The sequence below is a fragment of the Molossus molossus genome, unplaced genomic scaffold (genome assembly GCF_014108415.1).
Source record: "Molossus molossus isolate mMolMol1 unplaced genomic scaffold, mMolMol1.p scaffold_m16_p_7, whole genome shotgun sequence".
In the NCBI taxonomy this organism is placed as follows: Eukaryota; Metazoa; Chordata; class Mammalia; order Chiroptera; family Molossidae; genus Molossus; species Molossus molossus.
Genome location: NW_023425401.1, coordinates 48,287,661 through 48,302,739, shown reverse-complemented (window position 1 = coordinate 48,302,739; position 15,079 = coordinate 48,287,661). Strand labels below are relative to the sequence as shown.

At 37.6% G+C, this 15,079-nt stretch overlaps 1 protein-coding gene across 3 annotated transcripts in view; it reads left to right on the top strand.

Moving 5' to 3' along the window:
* The first annotated feature begins 4,305 nt into the window (after positions 1–4,305).
* Positions 4,306–15,079, top strand: part of HGF (hepatocyte growth factor) — a 69,927-nt gene continuing 59,153 nt past the window's right edge. Inside the window, exons 1-3 of one of the 3 annotated variants that reach the window (XM_036247275.1) lie at positions 4,715–4,857; positions 5,103–5,259; positions 12,201–12,366. In XM_036247275.1, coding sequence (XP_036103168.1) covers positions 5,172–5,259; positions 12,201–12,366 — 254 coding nt within the window. In that variant the 5' untranslated portion in view covers positions 4,715–4,857; positions 5,103–5,171. Of the gene's footprint in view, positions 4,396–4,714; positions 4,858–4,972; positions 5,260–12,200; positions 12,367–15,079 lie in introns of those variants that run through there. The other 2 variants (XM_036247274.1, XM_036247273.1) reach the window with 2 other exon arrangements.

Here is a 15,079-nt window from a genome sequence, read left to right as displayed (position 1 = left end):
TTATTGATTTTTAGAGAGAGATGAAGGGAGAGAGAAAGAAACATTGATGTGAGAGTGAACATTGATTGATTAGTTGTCTCGTACACAGCTCCTACTGGGGCTTGAGCCTGCAACCTGGGCATGTGCCCTGACCTGGAATGGAACTGGCAATGTTTTGTGCATGGGACAATGCCCAACCAACTGAGCTACACTGGCCATGGCTGAACTCTCTCTTAATATGCAAGTTTCTGGGAGGTAATCCTTGTTGAAAGGAAAAAATCAAAACAAAACAACAACTCGGCAATCTAGGCAGATCAAATTAACTTATTTCAGCTAAATATTGATTGCTAGACAAGTATTAAGTTCACCTACTTTTGGCCTTTTATTACAAAAAGCTAGAAAATAGATTTGGAGCTATTAATAAATGTCATACTTTATCAGAAATATGTCTTTTAAAAGTGTGCTCATGTTTTCCAATGAAGAGCCTATGTTTCTATAAGTTATGAAATGTATTTGCCAATCTGAAAAGTGCTAATTGCTTATTTTTTGGTTGTCACTAAAAATTAAGGTTTCTAAGAGTTAAGAATTCTAATTCACTTGAAGGCAATTGTATGGTTTTGTTGACAGAAGGTATAAGGTATAGAGATCTTTTTTGAAGGAAAAGAAAATAAATTGTTCTAAAGCTGGTTATTTCTGAATGGGTAAGAAGATTTGTGAACGTTGTAGAAAGGTTTGTGAAGAAAAATCTTAAAAGGAAATTATATAAGTAAGATGAATAATAAATTTAGTCAACTAAATTAATTTAAAGATCAAAAGTAAGCTAATATAGAGTTAGTTTAGTTCTTTTCTACTTTGTTAAAAGGACAAAAGTTTTTCTCTTGCTTTCCAGATATAAGGAGATTATTTTTTTAAAGCAATTTGGTAAATTATATATTTTTCTCCCTACCTGATCCTTCCAGATTTTGGCACTTCTTAAAGAATGACTCATGGCAATACATTTCTTTGCATGAATTCAATAAGACCAGTTTTCTTTTTTTTTTTTTTTTATCCTCACCCGAGGACATTTTTCCATTTTTTGTTCAGGTAGAGTGGGAGGGAGAGAGAGAGAAACATCGATGTGAAAGGAACACATCGAGTGGCTGCCACTCGCACAACTGACCAGGACCGGGGACAAACTGCAACCGAGGTACATGCCCTTAGCAGGAACTGAACCCGGGTCTCTCAGGACCGCAGGCCGACGCTCTAACCGCTGAGCCAAACTGGCCAGGGCATAAGATCAGTTTTCAATTGTGATTTTATTAACCAAGACTTTGGCTGGAATGTCATGTATGAAGGAGACATGCCTGGATTCTGGATGTCACCAGAAAGACTTAAGGATTGAAGATTGACTGAAGACAATAAAAGCTCCTTAGATAAATGGTCTGGTAACTTGCTTGATCTTACAACTCATGGCAGTCTTTTCAGGTAAGGATCTAAGGTTGTTTTCCTGAGAGATGGATAAAAGGAACCTCAAGACATTTTTGAGAACCTCAAGAACCTGAGGAATCACCCCTGTCTATAGGTATTGCAGGCAAACCTGATGCAACTATGTGGCTGGGCTTCTTGGCCCTGAAGGGCTAACAAGCTCAGTAAGGAGATTTCATCAAAACAGATTTAAAAGAGCCTATATGGCCCTGGCCGGTTTGCCTCAGCGGTTGGAGCATTGGCCTATGGTCCAGAGAGACCCGGGTTCGGTTCCCTCTAAGGGAACGTACCTCGGTTGCAGTTTGTCTCTGGCCCTGGTTGGGTCATGCGGGTGGCAGCCACTCGATATGTCCCTTTCACATCGATGTTTCTCTCTCTTTCTCCCTCTCACTCTATCTAAACAAAAAACATTAAAAAAAAACCCACAAAAAACCAAAAAGAGCCTATATGATCCATTGCTCTTCTTGTGTCTATGCAAATAATTAGGCCAAATTGGAACTAGACTTAATACAGCAAATAAATTAGTGTTAATTTGGCTCTTTGATGAAAAATAAGGGTGATTTTAGGGAAACATTGTGTTTCAATAGACTATAATACACAGGTGTGAATATTAGACTCTAATTCAATTAATTGTCTTCAAAGTTTTATTTTTTATCTATGAATTGAACTGGACCCTGAATATTTCTAATTTTCTTAAATATTTGACTACAATCCTCCAAACTGATATTTTGTTTTGTCCCATCTTTTGAATTAGAACTAAAACTTTTTCCTTTCCTCAGATCATTTACCATGATTCTTGTCATTCTAGATTTGCCCCAATAATACTAAGATCTGTAACACAGTGTATCTTCCCAGGTTACAAGCCCTACCCATACTCAGGGAACACCACGTCTGGACACCATTGCCACCGTCTTCTCTGTCCAGGCCTCATCGTCCCACTGACAGAGAGTAAGATCTCTTGCCTCTGAAGAAAAATATCAGTCCTCTTCAGCAGGAAGCAGCTACAGAAGAGACTCTGAGCCCCTAAAATCGGAAAACTCTTCAGACAAAGGACCCAACATGTTCTCCCTCCCAGGAGCATGCCCAGTCCTTTCTCTTCCCCCTCCCCATCCCCCCAGGCACATCACCTTTACCTTCCTCACTTCTAAGCCCCAAGGCCCCTTCCTTTGCCTCTATAACTTGTCTCCCAAGCACATTTCTTCTATGAATTACTTCTACTTCAGTAATTTTCTAAATAAATATTCTTTTATAATTTGAGTCTTGGCTCTGAATTCTTTCCTAGCCAGAACTCAAGTACTGAGGTTGCTGAACCCAAGTCTGGTCTGACTCCACTGGTCTAACACTTGGCACCATTGTCCCTGCCACCAACAACGTGGCAATAAAAAATTGTGAAAATGTGTGACCTATTAAATAATCTCTTAAAAAAAATTTTTTTTCTTTATTGGTTTTAGAGAGAGAGGAAGGGAGAGGGAGAGAGAGAGATAGAAACATCGATGAGAGAGGACATCGACTGGTTGCCTTTTGCATGCCCCACACTGGGAATCAGGCCCACAACATGTGCTCTGACAAGGAATCGAACAGGCAACCTCTTGGTGCATGGGTCGATGCTCAACCACTGAGCCACATCGGCCAGGCTTAAATAATCTCTTATCTAGGATGTATTTTGCCCCAAGCCTGTAATAATAATGAAAATATTACTTACAGCTCTGATACTGCTTTGTGTGTGTGTGTGTGTGTGTGTGTGTGTGAGAGAGAGAGAGAGAGAGAGAGAGAGAGAGGCAGAGAGAGAGCAGAAAAACTGTTCTTCATTTCTTACCTACAAGAATGTGCTTACAAAAAAAAAAAAATCTAGCTACTTTAAAAGGAGTTTGAATCCCTAATAAAGCCCAAGAGATGCTGTGGGAAAATTCAAGATTGTGGTCAGGCAATGCACTAAAATTAAGATTTTCCCAGAACTGTAATAGAAAGTCAAAGGAAAGTAGATGGATACTTGGGACACCAGGGAGAGGGCAGCGGATGACTTTTAAGTTGGATTGGTTTTGTTTTTATAAGGAAAAAAATGATCAAAGAGAAAGTTAACAATATAAAGGTGATATAAAGTGGATTCCTCAAAGTAGTTCTCTTAATCCCCAGCTTCTCTAGCTATCCTGAAACCTCAGGTATTTCTCTGGAGGTGAGGATGAGCGGAGCAAAGGAGAAATGAGAGCTGTACGTGGAGGGAAGGCTACTCTGTGGGTGGCTTGCCCACAACTTCATCTGTACAGCAGCATGCTGCTCCAGAGTCATTCTCACAGTATACCCATTTTCCCTTCCTCTGTTGACCAAGACACTGGTCCCCACGTGTATTCGTGTCAGAGACAAACATGGCAACTAGCTCCCCCTCCCCCCAATACATTAAAAAAATAAAGCAATGCTTGCCCAAAGTAATCAGAGTAATGCAAAGACAAATCCTCTCAATAAAATGGGAAGTCTGGGCAATGCTTTTACAAAGATTCTACAGCCATGCGTGGTGCCCCTCTCCTCCTTACTCTCTACCTCCAAAGCTCTTCATCCCTCACTTAGATTTTGGGAGGCTGGTGGATGAATGCAGGGGGGTAGAGTTTAAGAAGAGAGGTCCATTCATCACTCCTGTATTGAAAGAGCTTGAGAGATTTCCAGAGAAAATCTTTAAAGGTGCACACATATAGACATATGTATGGGTGAGTGAGTGTGTGTGTGTGTGTACAAGGACACATAGTCCATTCTACACTTATCTGTGAAGAATAGGCAGTGGATAATTCCAATCTCTTAGACATTTTGAGGCATGACCGATTTCGTCAGACCCCAGATCAGATAAGTTTCCTTTATGCACTTTGAGTACATCTGTGGTGACTGGGGGAGCTCAGCTCAGCTACTGAAAAAACTTACCGGCTCTGAGCCTTTTGGACAGGGGCAATTTTCCTACCTGACATCGTGAGTGCGTTTGTTTTGCTTGTTTATTTATTTTGGCCAAGCAATACCTCGCCCTTTTCTTACCTAACTTCTTTCTACGTGGGCTGGACCTGCCAGCGCTCTGCCCCCTGCCTGTCCCCTGCTCCCAGTCTGTCGCTCACACCCGAGGGAACTTGTGTCAGTGTTTTGAGTACCTAGATTGCTCTAGCAGCGAAACTAGACAGATCAGGAGCTAAGGCACATTTCACTAAAAAGCAGCTCTTTGCTTTCTTCTTATGCTGCTTCCCCTTCCTCTTTTCCCAAATAGATATGTAAACACGTATTTTTCTGTTTAAATTTAGCGAATTGGTCCTCGGCTGGTGCCTTGACTTAGTTATTGGGCTGAGCCTTGCTCCTCCCTTCCCGACTCGGATAGGAGCCACTGGGATCTGGAGCTCGAACTTCCAAACTGAAGCTGGCCCCAGGCCAGGTGACCTTTTCTTTGTAAGTTTCTTTCCTAAGCAGAGTTGGAGGGTGGAGGGGGTGGGGTGGGGGGTGGGGGGGCTGAGATCTGTTTGGTGGTGTTGGAGGGGTAGTGAGGAAAGGAGGGGGTGGAAGAGAGTAAAGGGCTGTTGTTAAACAGTTTCTTACCGTAAGAGGGAGTTCAGACCTAGATCTTTCCAGTTAATCACACAACAAATTTAGCTCATCGCAATAAAAAGCCGCTCAGAGCCGACTGGCTCTTTTAGGCACTGAGTCGGAACAGGATTCTTTCACCCAGGCATCTCCTCCAGTGGGATCCGCCAGCGTCCACCACCATGTGGGTGACCAAACTTCTGCCAGTCCTGCTGCTGCAGCAGGACCTCCTGCATCTCCTCCTGCTTCCCATCGCCATCCCCTACGCAGGTTAGTTTTCTCTTCTTATTTTAACTCTCTTGCTAACCTTTCCTTTTCCTAACACTCCCTCTTTACCTATCCCCAGCATCTTTTCTTAGCTCAGTATGTGGTGTGGGTTTTTTAAATTCCCCATTGCCCTTTCTTTTGATCTACTTCTATTTGCAAAGCATTTAAAATGATAATTAACATCCCCTCAGTGTGTCTCCCCCACCCCACCCCCTCCTGACCCAACCCCTTCTCCCTGAACCTAATAGTTGTGGACTAAGGGATGGGAATGAAGTGCTAGCACCGGCTGGAACTTGGATGGTTTGGACAAGTTTAAAGCTGCACAGAAGCTCTGGTCTGAAGAGGGGAGAGTGATGGTCAGTACAGCAGGGACTCATTTTTCTTTTTTCCCAGAGGATAATTTTCCATGACAATCCACGACTCCACGTCACTCAGTAATCTTTCAGAGCCAAATGATGGCTTTATGCAGGTTTGCATTTGGAGAAGGCAGATCAGCTCTGAGTATATGCATGTTATGAAAATGAAAGAGAAAGCCTCCCTTCTAAGATCTCATTCTTTCTGGGTATGGATGTCTGCCCTTTGAAACTGCAGGGCAAGGAAGGCAAACATTGTGTGACTTTGATGAAAGCTGCAAATCTTTCAGTTGTCTCATTTTCTACCCTGAATGTGCAGGTAGGGAAGGAGTTGCTTGCGGGTTCATAGTGCCTGAAAGTTGAGAGACTTCAGGCTGCTTTGGGAAATTTTCTGTTGTTATCGGGGCAAGAGGAAACATCTGCACTTGGTTGTATTATCATTGTAGTGGCGGGGATGCCAACAGGAGAAGGTAGTGAGCATCATGGGTGGGCACAGGGGAATAAAAGAATGGAACAAATGCCCAGATGGTAGACATGGCCTTTTTATAATCTAAAACAGAGAACTGGCTGTATCACTTGAGATAAGTTAAAAATGAAGTTCATCAGACCTCTGATCTGGCTCCTGATGTAAGACAAGGGTTGAAAACATTAAGGATTTGCTAAACGATAAGAACTCGTTCAATCCACCTGGCTTTCTTCTCTTTTATGAATTGGACCCTTTGGAAAACAACACTGTGTGAGAAAAATCAGTTTGAAAACATTTAGGTCAGACTTCTGAAGAGGTGAAAAAGAAGTTAGTGCAATCACCAAGTTATCATGCTTGAGATGTGTCAGGTTAAAATAGATTCTTATAAGACATTGCTGGTTTAGGGGAGCTTAAGCATAAATTGAAATCATGGCTAATATGTTGAGGGCTTTCATTTTTAAAGATTAAAATGTTGATGGTCTAAAGTAGACTATGGTTACCTGAAATCATCTGTGCTAATGCAAGCGGAACACAGCGTGGAAAACCCAAACAGTAGATCAACCATAGACAATGTCTACTTGCTTTTGGCATGCATTATGAAGTTTTGGCAGGAGATATACATTCGTAATTATATTTCACTTTGGCTAATGTTGAAATGACTGCGTTTCCTGAGGACAGAGAAAACGCAGCCCAAGTGCGTGCTGGCAGGCAAGGAAAGGCCAATCGGGAATTACAGATATGCTGTGAATAATTCCTGAAGTGGATAATGCTAAAATTGTCATCAAAAGAGGGTCTGCCATTGTTTGGGTGGCTAGTTTATTTTGAAAGTTTTTTTTTTTTTTTAAAAATAACATTCTTCATAATGGAAAACATGGATAGAACATACAAAGAAAATTCTTTTTAACATCATCTAACGTTGAACATGTAGAATTTTTGTTTTTGTTACTTGCTTCACTTACACTTTTTGATTTATCTTATGCATCTATATTATACATATTATAAAATAATGCAATGTTAGGAAATAATTGGATACTATAATAAAGTAACAACCAATATGAGCAGAATGTATTATAGAGATATTTTATTGAAAACTTTCTTAAGAAATATTCAGTATAGTGGACCCATGCTATTTTTATAGAAGCTGTTCTACAGAAAATTACCCTCTATCTACACTTACCTACACTGGAAACAAATATCCAATTCTTTGTAACAACTGAGGCATTAAATGAGCACATATAACGATGAACAAATGAGAAAGAAACCTACATTATTGAGCAACAGTTATAGTCTAAGCTCTAAAAATAAAACATATTTAATTCTAATAAGATTGGCATTGTTGGACTCATCCAACATGAGGAAACTAAACTGAGGTTAAAGACCTTAATTATCTCATTAGCTTAATTAAGGGATAGAGCTGAATATCTTACCCAAATCTATGTGAATGAAATATATGGGATTTAAAACAAATTATTTACACTGAAGCCAATAGCTGTGAAAGCAATCAAAACTGCCTTTAAAAAATAAATTTTGCTAAGACATATAAGAAAAACTCTGTTTTAGAAATACTATAATACTGCGATTGAGAGATAATTAATTTCTTGCTTAAAGGATCAAATCAGGTGTAGGGAGTATATGGTACCCCAGCTAAGTATGGAAAGATAGTCATACAGTCGGTACCTAAGTGAATAGAACACAAAGTGACCAAAGGTGTAGAGGTGAGAAAGTGTAAGAAAGGACAAGTAACCATGTGGGGCTGGTCTACTAAGTATCTGAAAGGGTGTAGTATGACCTGTGATTAGAAAAGTAAGGTATGATAGCACACATAAGTGCTGAATACCATGCTAAACCACTCTTTTCTGAGTATCATGGGCAGCCGCTGAAAGCACGTGTCAAAGCACGAGACAGAAGTTTTATTTCATTGTGGTTGTTTTGGATGCTGTGTGGAGAGAGTGGTGGGCAGAAACAATGTGAAGGAAGAGACCAGGGGGAGCTTCTATACTAATGAAATACCGAACAAGGAAATGGATTGACAGAGAAGGAGGGAAATACCTAGGGAGTCCCCAAATCTCATACTGAACATCACTTCATTTTGTAAATCTCTTTGGAAGAGATGATTATGCTGCTTCTCAATAGCAACATTTGATTTTAATCTGCCACGATCTCTCTTCTTGATATCTTTATTTGTGATACTGTTACCTTCTTTAAAGAAGGGGAGATGATTGTGAAATACAAGTCCTAGACACTAGCAATGAAAATCTGGACTAGTATTTATGATTCTTGTCTTTGAGAAGTTTAAGATCTCCAGTCACAACCATTCCCTTCCATTAATTACTTGTATACTTTCATCTTAACATCTTGCCACTTCAAGCTGTTAATCACTAATCATGTGGGTAGGTTTCTCTGAATCTATGAAGCCAGATTCCTGCTTCTTTCCACACCCTGCAAATCCTTTCCTTGTATGATTTTCCTTTGAAGTCAATGGTTAGTCCATACAGAGAAGAAAATATATGAGGTACTGAGAGAAATGAGTGTGAGGCCCAGGGACCAGAGGGAGAAATGTGTCTTTCTTCAAGCACCTTTATACATTTGACCCTACTCTCTGTAGGTTTTTACTGTGATCCTACTGATTTCAGTTCTAAAATAGGGACTTCAGGTTCCTCAGGAAATATAGCTTCCAGAATGTTTTCCCATACTGGGAGAAGAGGAAAAAGTAGTTGCAATTTAAAGTACAGGAAAACATGACAAAGTTGGAGTCATCTCTCACCCTTTGATTTCATTTCAATATTTTGTTTATAAACATCAACTCACAGTCATGCACAAACACACAAAATAGTAGGGCAAAATCTGATCCAAAGATATTTTTGGGTTTCTTCCCAAATTAAGCTTGTCTTTTAACTGTTTTCAGTAAAACAAGCATCAGTTGTTATTACATATGGAAGAGAAAGCTGAAACTCTTTTCAGCAAAAAAATTATTTTTGGATGCTGTTTTGAATGACTTCTGTTTTGAATTTTTCTTTTATTGAAGAAGACATTAATTTTATAGGTGTGTGGATTACATGATGTACCACTAGCCTGAACTTCACATTTTTGTGCATTTAGTTACTGACCCAGTAAAAATGACTGAATTATAAGGGGAAGCTTCTAAGTCATGAGAAATAAATTGTGAGAAGGGAATCCTGGTATCTGGTTCCGATTGCCTCTGATTAGTTTTGTAGCCCAGACAAGCTTTTCACTCCTGTTTATTATCTAATAAAGGGAAATCATAGATTTATTTGCTTTTTAGAATGCTTTTGATCTTTAGATGAATTGTAGTGATGGAAAAATTTATCTGCAAGCAAGAGTAGATTATTTCTACAAGGCACAGCCACACATTAACACATTTCAGTGGGACAATTGAGGAGCTGTAGAATTAAACACAACCAACCAACCCATAGAGACTTTCTTCCTCACAGTTGTCTTCCATGCTTGCTTTCACATTACATGATGTTGAGAAAAGAAATAGAGCATTGACCAAGGGGGTTCTATTTTATTTGATATTTAGTACAATACAAATCTGAATTTAATGTTTCTCTTCGGCTTTTTAAATTCCTCTCTCACTTAAATGTGTACAATAAATACAATATATGTGAGGTCAATTTTAATTCAATATTTTTTAGTTAACAAAATTTATTTCAGAAATATATATATATATAATTCTTCTATTTTGGTGGAAAGTTTTTTTTTAATAGATAATCTGCATCTATCAACTGTATTTGTTTCTAAGAAATACCTCTATTTATACAGGAAATCAGATGATTGTTATGCTGTGAACACTTTGTAGCACCTGACAAAGAGAACACTGAGGTCAAAGGAAGGAGAACCTCTTAATGAAGAAACTTATCTCCCATTAACAGGGTCCTGTGGTAGAAACCAATATTTGTAAATAATTGTGCTACTTTTTTGCTTGGGAGAATAAGTTTCACTCATGTCAGAAATTAAAGAATAAAATTTCAAAAACAAAACTAAAACATTGCTTATCAATAGCATTATTTATCTAAGTTGCTTTCCAAATATTTACTTGATGGTATAGTTTAAATAGCTTCTTTTAGTTCAAATATAATATAACTTATATTTTGTCAGATTGAGTAATTGGGATATTAGCATTTCAGGTAATTAAGCAAAGTCATTTTGCAAGTCAATGAGAATGCCAGAATTATCATCTGTCTGCCAACATTATACAAGGCATTTGGTCCACACTCAATAAAAAACATGTTGATAGATTATTTGGTTGATTGAATTTCTATGTTAAAATGTCTTTTAAATTATATCTCTTGTACCATAGCCATTTTATCTTGTAGGTCAAAGAAAAGTTAAAAATGAAAGCATTACTGTAGAAATTAGTACCAGTCTTTTGGGCTTTGTGTTCTGGAGTTTTATAGAGAACCAGAAATTTAGAGAACTTCATGTTTTCTCTTATTTATTGTGAACTTCAGGTTAGGAGAGACATTAATGAATAGCATCTGTCCTTTGAATAAACCAACCGGAGCCAGTGGTTGCTGGCAAACTTAAGAATATAATGCCATTCTTGGTACCTCACTATGCTAGCCATATTTCCAAATTTTCTAGACAAAAATTTTCACTTTCTTTTCTCCACACATTTCACCACATATAAAAGCCAAGAATGCATTTCCTGTTCTACTGTCCAAGTTATTTCTCTACTGATAGCTCTAAAGTAAATCTTCAGGAAATATTTACGTCTTGTTTTCACATACTTTTGCATTCTAAGAGAAAAGAAGGCATCATAGGTGTTTAAGAGTGGAGGTTCTGAAGCTCGGCAGCTGGGTTTTGAATCAGATCTTCTAAGTGGTCAATTTTTCCCTTTGTCTTGGAATCTACATCTTAAAAATGAATATATTACTACTGCCTTTGTTTCAGGGTGTTCAAAAGAATTGACTGACAGAGGAGGGGCAAATCATATTTATTCTTTTGTTGTTTTTGTTGTTTATTGATTTTAGAGAAAGAGGAAGGAAGAGAGAGAGAAAGAGAGAGAGAGAGAAACATCGATGAGAGAGAACATTGATTGGCCGCATCCTGCATGCCCCCCACTGAGGATTGGGCCACAACCTGGGAAACCGGCCACCTCTTGGTGCATGGGTCGTCGTTCAACCGCTTAGCCACACCAGGCGAGCAAATCACGTCTATTCTTTTTTTTTTTTGGTACGTGCCCTAGTGGGAACCGAACCCAGAACTCTCTGGCCAGGGCATGTTTATTCTTATTAAACAATCTCTTAGACATGTTGATCCTCATGGTGAAGATGGTGCTCATCATTAGAAACCAGATTAACTTTAGGCAAATTGAGAATAAAGAAGTAAGTTCTTGATATTCTAATGTTATTCAATATATTATATATTTTAGGATGTTTTAGTTCTGTTTTCAGGTTTTTAATAGGAGTCTTCATGCTATCTAGGGGCCTTGTAGAATCCTTTGATGAAGAATGATGTTGCTGCATTGAAGGATGAAGTTTTACATACATTTGATTTGCAGCATTTAGCTTGATTTCAAGACAAACAGTTCAGTGATGCTAAGAAATCATGCTCCAAAGCACAGAAAACACTTATGTAGGAAATGAGAAGGGCTAAAATATGAATAGTATGAAATACTTTAAGGAGTAAGTCAGAAGAATTTATCCATTGCACCATTTTTAGTGAGAAATTTCTAACCTGTTATTGATTGGCTTTTCTAATTAATACTATAACTTACACATGGACCAAGTGTAGAAGAAAATGACAAATTTAATTACAGAGCATGGTATGATATGCCCTGACCCTTACTTTCATACTGTTTGGAGAATATTATGTTATTTATTTTTTTAGCATGAACTCTGTCCTAATTTTTAAAACATCCTTCATTTGAAAGGATGAGTGATTCTACATGACAAGTTATTTATTCTTCAATGATTACAATATTCCTCTTTTCTCTGAACTATCTGAGAGTATCATTCCCCACCTCCCTCCATGTCCAACCTCTGGATGTCTAGTATGTTGTCAGATAAAATCATTATCTTGCAGATAATCCTTAAGGACTTTTTTTTTTTACATGAGACTTACAAGCTTATTCCTCATTAAAAAAAAATTATTATTAATAGAAGGACAGAAGAAAAGAAGAAACACACTTCATGAATTCAAAAAGTCAGCAAAGACCACTCTACTTAAAGAAGACCCATTACTGAAGATGAAAACAAAAAAACCGAGCACTGCAGACCAGTGTGCCAACAGATGTATTAGGAATAAAGGACTTCCATTTACCTGCAAGTAAGTTTCTTCATTTTGTTCTTAGGATAACTCTTCAAATATAGCATGTATGTATTATCATCATGTTTTTTTCTTTTTCTTTTATGTTTTTGTATTCAGTGTCATTTGCCCTTAAAATTATAAGCTTGACTTTAGTTTTAAACACATTACAACAGAAGATTTAGCTCTCAGTTGATGGAAATATGAGTCAGAAACTACACATAAACTGATCTTTTAGAATCCATAGTGGCTTTGGTTTTGGAATTTATATTTTCTCATCGTATAAACAATTGAACTTCAGGAACTAAAATTGAATTAGATTGACTTTTATCTCTTTTAAATGTTTAAAAATTTTAAAAAAATATTCTGTTCACAGTAAACTTTCTTTTTCTTGCAAGAGGAGTGAAGAAAATTTCAGAATATAAATTGGGCAAGAGCCAAAATTTACTGTAACTTATGTCATTGTCTTTAGGGTTTTAAATAAAAGGTGTTGAGAGAATTAGATAAAAAAAACTAGAGGGATTGGTGTCAGCAGCAGAGGCTACTCAAAAGAGGCTGGGGGTAGTGATGATGAAGCTTCAGGTGAAAAGTGATGGGGCAATTCAAAGAGGCATAAGGGGACTCAGAGTGAGTTTTCTTATCTTGTGAAAGTCCCTGTGTGACTGCACAGGGAGGAATTCTTTACTACCTTGCCAGTAATCCCAGAGAATAAAATTTAGAGTTTTGGGCCATGAAGGGGACAATTTCATCTGAATAGTCTTCCTAACTGCCAAAGGAAAATGCATTTCCTAGTTCTTCTCCATAGACATTTCTCCCCTCACTTACTTTCCAGCCTTTCATTCCCTATTTCATCTCACATTTTATAGGATTGAGCATGGCACCCTGTAAATTTTAAATTCTACTCTATTACATTTGGGTCACGACACAAATTGTGAACACAGAATTTAATGTCATGGCAAGTGGTCTTAATTTTGTCTTGTCTTTCTCAGAGAAATGAGTGTTATGGGCCTTGAGAAGGAAAGGACAAGGTCAGAGAAGGTCTTCAAGAGATTTAGAGGGAGAAGAGACTATCTATTCTCTATTCATTTACAGCTCTTCTGGAAGTATTTTTATAGCCAAACTGCCACTTTCAGGGAGATATTTCTTGGCAAGGAGAGTGGGGGATTAACTTTGCAAGTATATTCCTATGATGATTCTGTTTCTTTCCTTGACTTTCTGATAAAAGCCTTGAGATAGTTAAAAATAAATTAGAGAAAACCAGTCTCAATCAACATCTCAGCTGTGTAGATTTATAGAGATGTTCTTTTGGCAACTGAGGAAGTTGGATTTACTATATTTTCCCCTCTCAGGGTTGAAAGGGCTGGGCAATGTCTCATTGTCAATTTTTAACTCTGAATCTGAAAATACACTGTCCCGGTTCCACAAATAAGTAACGTATCGCTAATGCTTTTGATTTTCACATTCATTAGCATTATGCCTATTAAAAAACAAACCAAAACAAAAATGTTTTTCTTTGTTTTATTTAGGAGAAATGAAAATGGAGAACACGTGTGACCTGATTAATAAATCTTTACATACCCCATGTATATGAAGTTTCATATTTTCCTACCATATTCTGAGTTAAATTTAGTCTCCAGATTTATGGCAACCTGTATGGAAAACCACATGTAGTAATACCATGTACAACCCAAGTTCTTCTGCCTAGAAACTGTGTCTTCCTTCCATCCATCTTTTCCAATGTCTGTATATTATGCATATTTGTTTGCAATCACTAAATACATTAGTTATTCAGAATTAAATAGATATACTATGATAAAGTACTCTGAAATTTGGTTATTAATGGATTAGATAATCTTTTTGCTGACTTGTTCTATGGACTAAAATTATTGGCAAACAATGGAAAATGTTTGAAAAGTACCAATAAAACTGTGTGAAAGCATCTGTGATTGAGTGGGCAAGGGGTCGAATGTTATCAACACTGTTTTCTCTTGAGAAGGGATCAACAAAATTGATTTTATAGAGGTTGACATTTTTCTTTACTGGGTAGGAAAGATGACCAGAATACCCAATTCTAAGCTCTTCAGAAAATTGCTATTCATCAATTGGCTCAAGGGAAGAAAAGATGAGGCTTTCTCTTCTAGCCATGACTGAGTAACTGATACTGGAATTGCCATCCTGCCATAAACAACTAGGAAGCTAGACAAAATAAACTCTTGAAATGAAGATGATAATTAAAATGAGGCTGAGATATAGACTTTTAAAGTCAAACTTAAATTTGACAGCTTGGATCCAGTCCATATGGAGGTATACAATGATATAAGTAAACACTTTTCTGAGAGAATATAGCATATTAATGGAAGGAGAGAAAAAAGCGAATGAAATCAGCAAACTGGAAACTCTGTTCCTCACTTTTCTGATGGAACCACACTTGTATTCACAGAGGCAAATCTTGCCTGTTTCTTAGGGGGCTCCTATAGGGTGATCATGTCAAAGCCATGTAGAAAAGTAGTTTATATATGTGGGGAACATTTTTATTTTAATGTGAAGTAAAGTGGCAAGCTGTTGATTTATTTTTAGACATTTGTTTAGTTTTATTTGTATATATGTTCGTTATCTAATTACTATGGTTTCAAGGTCATTTAACACTCTCCCCCTAACACCCTACAATAAGGAAATAGGGAACTTAACATGTATTGCAGAAGCTTACAGTCTACCAGATTAAAATTAATCTATT